The sequence below is a fragment of the Oenanthe melanoleuca genome, chromosome 6, assembly GCF_029582105.1.
Source record: "Oenanthe melanoleuca isolate GR-GAL-2019-014 chromosome 6, OMel1.0, whole genome shotgun sequence".
NCBI classification, from domain to species: Eukaryota; Metazoa; Chordata; class Aves; order Passeriformes; family Muscicapidae; genus Oenanthe; species Oenanthe melanoleuca.
In genome coordinates, this window is record NC_079340.1 from 31610102 (window position 1) to 31621731 (window position 11630).

General features: G+C 46.2%; 1 protein-coding gene and 1 long non-coding RNA gene across 4 annotated transcripts in view; both read left to right on the forward strand.

Moving 5' to 3' along the window:
* LHPP (phospholysine phosphohistidine inorganic pyrophosphate phosphatase) overlaps positions 1 to 11005 on the forward strand; it is a 71964-nt gene extending 60959 nt beyond the window's left edge. For all 3 annotated transcript variants that reach the window (XM_056494277.1, XM_056494279.1, XM_056494276.1), the window contains one exon: positions 10286 to 11005. In XM_056494277.1, coding sequence (XP_056350252.1) covers positions 10286 to 10382 — 97 coding nt within the window. In that variant the 3' untranslated portion in view covers positions 10383 to 11005. The remainder of the gene's footprint in view (positions 1 to 10285) is intronic.
* LOC130254594 (uncharacterized) lies at positions 8337 to 10038 on the forward strand. The gene is made up of 2 exons (XR_008840771.1): positions 8337 to 9861; positions 9894 to 10038. It is a non-coding gene; the product is annotated as an uncharacterized LOC130254594 (long non-coding RNA).
* Positions 11006 to 11630: the final 625 nt, after the last annotated feature.

An 11630-nucleotide genomic window follows, 5' to 3' on the forward strand; every position in this document is an offset into this window, starting at 1 on the left:
CAACAGCTCAGCAAATCTGGGTTTTTTCTTCTGTGAAGCAAACCAAAAAGCAAACCTGATCAGCTCCATCACTTCATAGAATCATGGAATGGTTGGGATTGGAAGGGACCTTAAAGCCCATCCAGTGCCACCCCCTGCCATGGCAGGGACACCTCCCACTGTCCCAGGTTGCTCCAAGCCCCATCCAAACCTCTTGAACACTTCCAGATATTAGTAAATATATCTCCCAAGCAGATGAAGTTTCATTTCCTTGGAACTGTGGACATGGAAGGGAAGGCAGGCAGCCATTCAGGCCATGCAAACTTCCAAAGAAGAAGATTGTGAAGATCTCATTAACAGAGCTGCTTAAGCAAATGAGCCATAATTTGGAATAGCTGTAGTAAAGTTTCTGCTTTAGAAGGGGCAGGAGTTTCTGAAGAGCAGGGCTGAGTTCTTTGGGTGGCTCTGTGTGCTCAGGTGTCTCTGAGCCCTTCCAGAGGGCATAAATCATGCACTGACTCAAAGCCAAGGCAGAACTCCTGGGGTTTAGCCCAAATATATATTCCCTTTTTGTTATATCAGTTCAGCATGAGCACATTTAGAAGCTGGTGGGCTCCTGACATCCTTGAGGGAGGTTGGATGTAATATTCCTATCTGGAATCTGATCTGGGAAGAGAAGTCAGACAGACCCCATGCTGTTGCCTTGTCCAGGCCCAACAATTTTTCAGAAAAAAATATAAATTGTGCCTTAATTTTGCAGTGTAGGTGCCTTTTTGGCTTCCCACGTGAGAAGGGGTTTGGAGCAGGGTGGTGCTGGTTCCCAACACGTGTGTGACTTGGCTGTTCCTGCCCTTTGGAAGGAGTACTGGCTGCATGTCTGTCTGCTTGGGTTTCCTGGGAGTGGCACAGATAGCTCATAGTTTCATTCTCATTTAAAATTAAAGCTGATTTAGTGAGCAGCATCTGGAGACAAATATTATTCTCCTTAGGGTAGCTCAAATTCTTCTTTGGTGAGAAACAGTCTTTTAAAGCTGAAACTTGGAGTGTCTTGTCTCCAGGGTTGCATTATCAGTGCCAATCTGGCTTAATACTTTTTAAGTCAAACTTCTCCACACAGCATTTGAAACCTTAAATTAAGACTTATTTCTTTTATAATCTGCAAAGCTCCTTTCTTGCTAGAATCTGCATCTGCCAGAGTTCTGTGACTTAAATCTCCCTGAGATTCTTTGCAAATGCAGAAGCCAGCATTCATTTTACACCTTTCATAGGGATTTTGTAAGTGATGTATTAAAGGAAAGCAATGAAATATTCTCTTAGGCTAAGGTCTTTAAAAGTATCTAACAGAGTAAGATGTCTGAGCACCACTGAGCTTTACATTCAACCCTTGAAATTAATCTTTCTCACTCCTGTATAATATTAAATCTGATTAATAGCTAATGCATCAGCTCCATTTAAGATGCACATCTGTTTGTGTGTATGCACAAAGAAAATATTTATGTCCAAATTCTTTCTCAGGGGCATTTAAAATTATTTTCTACTGAATTGAGTAAGGTCATCTGGCAAAGCCAAGCAGGTCATCAATAATTAATCCAGGCAGGCAGAGCTGAGTCTCAGGGTGCTTGCAAACACCCTGTTAGACTGGATAGTTTGGCAGAGCAGGGGCAATTCTCAGATTTTCTCAGAAAACAAGCAAATGTGCATTTAGCTTTTGAGGGGGAGAGGGAGGCTTTGCTTTTATTGGAAACATCTGTGCTGTGCTTGCACTGCAGCACTTGGTGCATCCACATGTGCAGAGCTTCTGCTCCCCCAGGGCAGCCCAGCCCAGCCAGGGGGTCACTGCACTGACACCACCATGCCTGGCATTCATGGCTCATTTCCAGTGTGTGCAGGAGCACAAGGGCTTGGATTTATCTCACTAAACTTAATCTAAACTTTATGAAAAGTTAGATTCTTTACACCTAACTCTGGCTGTCCAAGAACTGGCTCTGGGGTATGAGCTTGTCATCTGGTTTAAATAGAATCAGTGGGGAAAAGAATCATCTCTTCCAGAGGTTATTTCCTATCCAGACTTGTTATCTAAGAAACTGGGATGAATAAGAAGGGGAAGAAAGCTGGTGAAGAGTCTGGAGCCCAAGTCCCACAAGGAGCAGTTGAGGGATCTGGAAAGGGGCTCAGCCTGGAGAAAAGGAGGCTCAAGGGGACCTTGTGGCTCTGCACAACTCCCTGACAGGAGGGGACAGCCGGGGGCGTTGGGCTCTGCTCCAGGGAACAGGGACAGGAGGAGAGGAAATGGCCTCAGGCTGGGCATCAGGAGGAATTTCTTCATGAAAAGAGCTGCCCAGGGGAGCCTCCATCCCTGGAGGGGTTTAAGGGGCCTGTAGATGTGTTACCTGGGGACATGAGTGACCTGTGGAGTGACCTGCCTGTCCTGCAGTGACTCCTTCCCACCTGTGTCTTCTCAGGAGTCAAACCCAGCACCCAGCATGGAGCCAACAAGGCTGCACCTTTGGATTCAGGACTGGATGGGACCTCAGCAGCTCAGAGCCCCCAGGATACCTGGATTATGGGCAGGGAAGGAGGGAGCAGAGCCCCTGGAGGCATAAGGGGCTGGTTGGGTGTCCCCCCTTCCTGTGCCCACCAGGTTCCAGCTCTCCTGCCATGCCAGCTGTTCCCAGGACACGTGTGCAGCTGTTTTGGGATTAGCAGGCTGGGAACCACTCCAAAACCAGATCAGGCATGAGTGCTGCTCCCTCTCCTCCACCATAATGCTGCTATGCACACTTCTAATGCCTGGCCCCTGCTGAACTGCTCTGGCTGTGCAAGACGAGAGAGCTCTGCAGTGTGACATGAAAATTGCTGCCCAGATGCTGGAACACCAGTGCTCTGCTTGTTTAAATATTTGTTCAAACCAGCTTGACTTTCCAGTGCATTTTTCCATGAGGGATTTTGGAGGTAAGGGAAAGAAGTCAGCACTGATAAAATCTCATAATGACAGGGAACATTTAACTAGGAGTATCCGCTGTCCCATCACCATTCCTTCATGCCTTTTTCTTACTGTACAGATCTGTGTATCTCCTCTCCACAGACTTTCAGGACTTTTAATCTCCAGAACACTTAATCTGGCATGTTCACATGTGCTGGGTTTCCTGAGAGAGAAAATACATAGGGATGGGTGAGGAAAACAGCTGCCATCATCTGCTTCCTCAGCCCTGTGTGCTCAGAGTGGAGGGTGCACTGCATCCTGCAGAAATGCAGGAATTGGGATTGCTCAAGGGTTAATTTGCAATCAGCACCAGTAGATGTCATGCCTGTGGAGAGGAGTATGGGAAATACTTGTGCTGACTCTCTCCCAAGCTTTTTATATGAAACCCATGGAATTTTGCTCCTGCCAGCCTCCAGCTCTTGATCTGTTCTGTTCTATCACGTCTGGTCATTTAACTTCTTTATTTTGACAAAGTCATACTTGCTCTCCTTGAACCTCTTTATATCTGTGGTTACAATCTCCATTTCCAACCTATTCCTTGCTTTCTAAAGTGATGTCCTGCACCAGATCTTGGCAGTTTAAAAAGACCTGATGGAAAACTGGTAGAGCAGAGTGCAGCAGGGACACCAAGCACTCCTCATGCACCTCTTTCAGCCCTACCAGTGCTCTCAGCACCCTCTTCTAACCAGTTATTTCTGAAATTGTGTATCCGAGATCTTTGGTTAGAGCATCTCCATGCAGCCAACTGATTAGAAACTAACAAATCAATTAAATTTACAGCACATGTATGTTTGAAAAGTACAAGTGTTCACCCCAAGAAGTGTGTTCAAATTCAGAAAAACAAGAATCTGGGGAACGGCAAGCTTCCAGTGCCTAAAGGGGCTGCAGGAGACCTGGAGAGGGAATTTGGATGAGGTATGGTGTGACAGGATAAGGGAGAACAGCTTCCCACTGCCAGAGGGCAGGGTTAAATGGGATTTTGGGAAGAAATTGTTCCCTGTGAGGGTGGTGAGCCCCTGGACAGGGTGCCCAGAGCAGCTGTGAATCCCTGGAAGTGTCCAAGGCCAGGCTGGACAGGGCTTGGAGCAACCTGGGACAGTGGAAGGTGTCCCTGCCCATGGAATAACATTTTCTTTAAGGTCCTTTCTAATACAAACCATTCCATGATTTTGTGATTTCTAGCATTTAGCAATTTAATTTAGTTTAATTTTTAGGTAAACTATGCAGAAGGATAACTCCCTGTGCCCTCAATCTTAGTATTGTCCACATGTTGAGATACATGATCTGGAGAAGTGTTGGACTTCAGCTGGTTTATTCTGCTCAGTTAGAACTGCAGCAGTTTAACATAAATGGGAACAATTAAGTCTCAAGCCCACAGACTTCCTTCAGGTGTTAGCAAACAATTTGGCTGTAATTTCTACCCGTTTGTGGATGCTTGAATTTAAATGAGTCACAATTAAACACAATTAGTGGTGTGTGAAGTTCTGGGAGGCAAGAGAAGAGCAGTGGAGGATGCTGGTTTGCTCTGGCACAGGTTTGCTTTGCTTGGAGCTCTCTAAATTCCAGTTTTTTAACCACAAAAGCCTCTCTTCTATCCCAGGGATCTGTCCATGCCATGAGAGGGTCCAGGTTTGGGGTTTTCTGGAGTTCTGGGAGCTGCTCCAGCCCTGGGTGCTGTTACTGACTTTGGTGCAGGCTTTTCTCTAATTGTATGTTCAGGAAATGTGCTTTACAGCCATCCCTCAGCTGTCCATCAGGGACCTGTCACTCACTTTGATTTATCTGGGTTTTCAGTGCCAAACTGATTAAATTTCATGTTTCACAAAAGGGAAAAAAAAAAAAAAAAAAAAAAAAAAGAGCGTTTCACTCATGGCACCAAGTCTAATTATTGCTTCTTTCCAAAGCAACCAGCAAAGGTTACAGTGTCTGTTTGAATTCCTCATAAAGAAAACCTTGTTAAACCCAGTCTTGCATATTTTACGGCCATGGTGAGAGCCCCTGAAGAATATGCTGTCAGGAGAAATGGTCTCAGGCTTCTTGTCTCGTTTTGTGGAGCAGGAGTTGGTGCTGTTTAGTCAGGAGTTGTTGGGAAGTCTGGATGGTGGCACAGAGATCCCTGGTCAGACTGGGTGAGCTGTGGGATGGGGTTTGCTGTGTGCCAGGAGTGCTGGGAGCCCAGTGGGACAGCAGAGCTGGCATCAGGTTTGCCACACGACTGCAGCTCTGTGGCACTGCAGTGTGGGATCATTTGTCCTTTTCTAATTCACTTTGGTGCCTTGCCTTCTCCCTGCTCAGTGTTTTTCCTTCCCAGCCCGATTTCTGGAGGGCTGTGTAGGAGCTGACTTTAGCCTGTGATACCAGTCAGGTGTTGATCAATCCCCATCTGCTCCCTCTCAAGTCAGGTTTCAGCAGGTCCCAGACTGAGCTGGATCCCAGTGCTGTTTCCATCCCTGTGTCCATGTCTATCCAGTGTCAGCCACCTCCACCTGGGCTTTTCTGTGTTCAGTATTTAACCCAGCTGTTTCCCTTTTGTTCCCCACGTGGTTTGGAGCAGAGCACAAGGGAGGTGCTGAGGCCATTCCAGCTGCTGTGGGAAGTTTCCTAGGACAGCCTGAGGGAGGGCCTGGAGCTCAGGCTTAGCTCCTGGTGGGATGGTTTGCTCCCAGCTCATAGAGACACAGTCACATTCCACCTTCTGCAGCAGTGATTGCCTGTGACAGTGCCATTGGAACTGGCTGACAGCACCATCCAAAGCTCTGTTCAACACCAGACCACACCTGGCATCCCAACTGCTGTGGGGAACAGAAGAATTAACTCAAAGTCTGTGGCTTTGGGGTCATCTTTCCTCTGTATTTGCTTCCAAGACTCAAGTAGTGCCTGAAAGGAGCAGGCAAGCCAGAATAGATCCCTGCATCCCTCAGAGATGTTCAGCTGCCTCTGGGTGAACATCCCAGAAAACTGCACAGAAGTTGGAACAAGACCATTCCTGATAGCTGAGTCTGGGCAGGGAGTCCAGCCTGTCAGAACACCTGGATAGGTGGAAATCTGACCCCCACAGGAAATCAACCTTCTAATTCTTGCAGGAGCTGATTTTTTAAAGTTTGGTTTTATGCCTCCCCAGGAGGAAGCCATCACTTTCTAACAGACAGTAGTTCTGAGACTGGAGTTTCCCTGAGAGCTGGAGCTTCTCTCCCCAGGTGAAGAATTAAAATTGCAGAGCCATTTCCTGCAGCACCCTGCTGCTTTCTGATGTCTCCAAGTGCAGCACTGATCTGAACTAAGCAGGTCAGTGTGGGCTGAGGCTCTGGCTCAGAGCACAAGGGGCCAAGTGGTAAATGGCCCTGGGAGAGGAGGATGTTCAGTCATCTCCTGGGGAGCATTTGATGGACTGGAGCCTCAAGACCACTGTCTGAGCTGCAGCATGTTAAAATAATTCATATTGTTCATGTGCTGTGATGTTCTTTTGAGGAGCACATTCTCCTAACACCACCCTGTGTCCCCATAAGGACCACCCTGGATTTCACAGGGGTCCTGTGCTAAGCCAGTCCTTCCCCTGGTTGCCACCAAAGGCAAGGCAGGAGTATCACATTTCACAGTGCCATGCCAAATTTGGGCTGGAAAACTGTGTGCACTTCCAGGCCATGGTGCTCAGCCCCTCCAAGGAGTCCTGCTGTACAGAAGAGAGTGTTTCCCAAGGCTGTAGCTGATTTTTCACAAGCAAGTTTGTGCACTGGCCAGGAGTGCTGACAGCTCAGTGTTCAGCTGCAGTGTATAATTTTCTGTCATTTTGATTTATGCTCTTCTCTGCAACCAGAGTCCCATGTGAGAAAAAATCGGAAGGAGTCTGTCCTAAAGTTAGCTCAATGCTAACTTCTTCAACTGACCTAGCAAATATTTTTAGATGTGTTATTTATTTATTTCTGGAATATGAAAGAATGAAGTATTAACAAGTAACCTTCACTGTCAGTTGTGTGACCTGCAGTTGCCATGGGGTTGTTGTCACTGGGAGAGGAGCTGAGCTGGGCCCATGGGACCAGGATCTGCTCTTGGCTCATCTTCCACCTGCAGCCAATGACCTTGTCCAGGGAGGCTGTGACACATCAGAGCAATGCCCAGGACATCAGGGCTGAGCCCCAGAGCTCTGCTTCACCTCAGGGCATCTTCAGAGTCTCAGTGGCTGGTGTTTCTCTTAGGAAAAAGCCCCAATTGCCCAGAGAACAGGCTGTGTAGAGCCATGGTCTGTGCTCCCTCTGGACAGCAGAATAAGGGCTCATCCTCCAGCATCTGGGTTTGCCCAGAGGTTTTATGGCACAGCTCTCTCTTTTGCCTCACTCTGGCACCCAGACTCGGGCTCCTGAGTTGTTTTGCTGCATTTGGAGCTTTGTTTCCTGGCAGTAGAGTCTGGGGATTATTGCTCCTGGTTCCCTTTCGTTGGATGCTTTAGGAGCAGCTCTGAGCCAGAGGGGGAACAAACCCATCCCTTGGCTGCTTTTGTGAGCCACAAAATGCTGTGAGACAAAGGAAGGGGCCACATGAAACAGGAATTGTGGTGGCACTGACAGGGACAAAAGCTCCATGCACAGCTCTAGGAAAAGGCAAGAGAGCAGGGAAGTGTGTTTATTCCAGCTCTCTGCTTTCCTTATTGTGTTTTAATATTAATTTCAGTGGAGCCAGAAGTGTGTTGTGATCCCATGGTACTTGGGCAAATGGGTAAAAATACCTTATTTCATATAGATATATATATATATATACATACACACACCCCCTTTTCACAGGACACATGAAGTGTATACAGGACTTTTCCTTGATGACTGGCATTTAGCAGCTGAGTTACAGATGGATTTCTGTGTAGTCAGCACAGATATTAATCACAAAATCCTTTTAATAGATCAAAGAGTGCTGTGTAATTGAAAATTTCTTGTAGAAGCACTCGTTTCAAGCAGTTCTTAAAATTTTCTCCTAATGTGTAATCTAGGAAAAGAACATTTTTCAGAGTGTAAAATGCACAGAGAAGTTCTGTTCGTTGCTTTATTTAGTTCTCCACTCAAATGAAGGATTAGTGACAAGAAATTGATATTTTACTGTATGCCCAGAGTTATTTTTGTGTTCATCAAAGCCACTTGGTTAAATCAGGAGTGAGCAATAATTACCACTGAAGGGATGGATACACACTGGCTTTTTACTTGCTTTATGTGTGAAGATTTTTCTCCATCAGCAAACTCTTTTTCAGTTGAGAAAAATCTAAAAACCATCATCATTATTATTCTCATTGCTCTCTATAACAAGGTAGAATTTGGATATTTAAAGAAAAAAACCCATCCACCCTTTTGGTAAGATGCACAGTCTGTTTCATGGAGATGATACATGGAAAATATTTTATTTTTCCTAGTTCATAGCACAACTTTGCAGCAAACAAAACCTGAAGCACACAGTGTGGGCTTCCAAAAGAGGCCATGCTTTTGTGAGGATGGGCTTGGACGTGAGGAGCACAGCTGAGAAAAGAGCAGGAAGGGAACAGCCCTGGGGAGCTTCAGTGCTGGGACAGAAATGGTTTGGTGCTTGTACAGACAAGTGCTCACCAAATCCTGCACATCATTAATAATAATAATCATCATCTCTCTCATCCAGTGGGAAATGCATTTTCCCCAGGGAGAAGCTGTGCTAAATAAAGGTTTGTCCTTCCCAGGGAGCAGCAGAGGTGGGAGGTGGACATTTGGGCTCCCATCTCTTTCCCCAAGGAAGGTCATTAAGCATACAGAATACATATGTTTTCCCTTCAGCAGCTGTTGGGTTTCTCAGCCCAAGAGCCATAACAGGACCATGAGGTTTGGAAAATTTCTGCCTCCCACATCTGCCCCTCCTCCTCACCAGCAGTGCTGCTGAATCAGCAAAATGGGATTGTGCAGCTGTGCCTCGTTAGGCCAGTGCTGATAATTAAATATTGGCAAAAAATGGCTTCAAGTCACTCTGCTTTGGGGTGGTGACTTGGTGGAGGGTGAGACTGAACCTTCTTCTGGTGGTGTTTCAAAACACCACTGCTGGGTTTGCAAGGGATGGTGGTCATGCAAAACTAAACCCAGGCAGAACCTTCCTTTTCACTGAAGTGATGTGAAAACTTTCTGTGTCTCTAGATTGAAAGGGAATTGTTCTTTTCACGACCTGTTTCTAGATAAAAACTGTGGGAGAATAATTATTTGTAATTTTGTAGAGTTCAGGCTTGCAGTGAGGTGGTGCTGCCATTGCCTGGATGAAGAAGAGCCATGTAAAATGCAGTGCATGGACTTGAATTAGTTAATTAACTAATTGGAAATTCTCTTCCACTTGAGGATTTGCAAAGTTTTGCTGAGCTCATTTGCACAAAGGATGTAGGATCCACCTGTGGGAAAGACCTGGGTGTGGGAAAGGGGTAAAATAAACAGAAGAGGGAGGGATGTGAACATCAGGGGTGCTCCACTGGTGCTGCCTGTGCTCTGTGGGCAGCAGGATGATCAGGGACATGGCAATTCTTAAGAGAGAAATCAGAGTGCAAAAATTAAATTAAAGCCTTTAAATAAAATGAAGTATATTAAGCCACTCACACATAAAGTAAAAGTGTAAGTTTAAGTTTTAAAATAAGTAAGTGAGTCAATAAGTTTTAGTATGAGCTCTAATACTTTTAGTAAGTAAAATGTTTAAATACCAAAGTAAAAGTGCAAGTTCTAGTGAAAGTTAAAAACACTGATGTTTTCAGTAAAAGCTCCAAAACCATAGTTGGAAACAGTACTTAAACATAATAGAGCTATAGTCAAAATATTGCTTACATTTTTCAAATAAAGTAAGTTGTATGCATAGTCTATACATAACCTAGCATGTTAAAAAACTAGAATTTAATAAGTTAAAAAGGAGCAGTCAGAGTTTGTGTTTTAACTTGTTAAAAAATTCTATATAAAAGTATGTATTGAAAAAAAATTCTATATAAAAGTATGTATTGACAAAAAATTAGTACTTTTTGCCATTGCTTTTTCTGCTTTTCCTACAATTGCTTTTCTTTTTACTTTTACTCTTCATCATCAGTCAACACCCAAAAAAAAATAGAAGCTACTGCAGCAATATCAGCTTCCCAGGACCTTTAACAAGAACAGCTTCTACTTCTGTTTAGAACTTTATACCAAAACTTAGCATCAACTTTAATGTCTGTAACTGTGCCTTTTAAAACTAATGTCCTTCTGCAATAAATAACCTTTTAGCAACTATTAACTACATTGCTCATTTAAAATAACCTGAAAAGCTGGTGCCTAAAACACCAGCAGTATTAACTCCCATTGCTCATCTCTGTCCTTCCAGGCCATCTGATGAAAACCACCCCTTGGTGAAGCCTGATGCCTACGTGAACAACCTGGCTGAGGCTGTGGACATCATCCTGCAGCAGCAGCAGCTGTGAATGCCAGCAGGAGCAGGATGAGCCCTCACATGCAGCCCCTCCATGGAACCACTTCATGCTCTCCCACCTGCATCTCACCTTAGCAAACCCAGCCCAGCCTTGTGCAGGGTGGTGGGCACCCACCTTAGGAAATGTTTCACACCATGGTACTGAAATCATCTACTGACCTCTGATCCCCAGGAATACCAAACCTGCTGTGCTCTGGCAGGTGTTGAGTGTCCTGCCCTTGGTGCCTGGCAGGGGCCTCAGCCCCCCCTGGGTGATGCTGGGGGGCTCTTCCCCCTTTTTGTCTTTGCTCACACTGGGGACCCAGCCTGGAGGTGGGAAGCAGGGAAGCTGGGCACCCCCTTGTGAGTGGGTTTACCTGTTTAACCCCCATGTCCTGTGCCTTGTGGGGTGCCTGAGATGGGCTGGGGGAGTCCTTGGGGCTGATGGAGGCCACCAAGCCCCAGGGTCCTGTGTGTGCCCTGGGGAGGGGACAGCCCCACGTGCCTTGGCAAGGCAGGAACTGGTTCTGCCAGGATCAGCCTGTCTGGAGCATCCCTGGGTGAGGGCACAGGAATCCAGTAACACTGTAGGGAATAACTGCACCATCCTATCAGGAATAAACCCTTTGGATCTGGCCTGTTTGTCGTTGTGTTCAGTTGGATCAGCACTGGCAGGGATGTTTACAGGACCTGAAATGCTTTTCCCTGCCTGGAAAAGCTGGAAAAGGCCGTGGGGCTGATGGTCTTTGCCTTCCCTCTGCAAGGGGATCTTGTGAGCAGCCATGGCTGTGGGAGGGGGTGTGGATTTCCTGCCTCTCCCCATTAAAATCCTGGATGTGCTGTGCAGTCCCTGTGCCAGGGAGTTCTTGGGGCTGAGTTCTTTCAGCTCCAGCTGAAAATGGACTTTTCACAAGGGAATGCACTGATAGATCAAGGGGGAATACCTTCAAAAGGATAGCTCTAGATTGGATATTGGGAAGAAATTCCTCCCTGTGAGGGTGGGAAGACCATGGCACAGGTTACCCAGAGAAGCTGTGGCTGCTTCATTCCTGGAAGTGTCCAAGGCCAGGTTGGACAGGGCTGGGAGCAACCTGGGACAGTGGCAGGGATGGAATAGAATGAGCTTTAAGGTTCCTTCCAGCCCAAACCATTCTGAGATTCTGGCATTCTGTGCTCACTGAACATCCCCTGAGACTGATCCTGCCCCACATGCCTGCTGAGAATCTGCTGCAGCAGCTCAGCTCCAGCTCAGCCCCCTCCT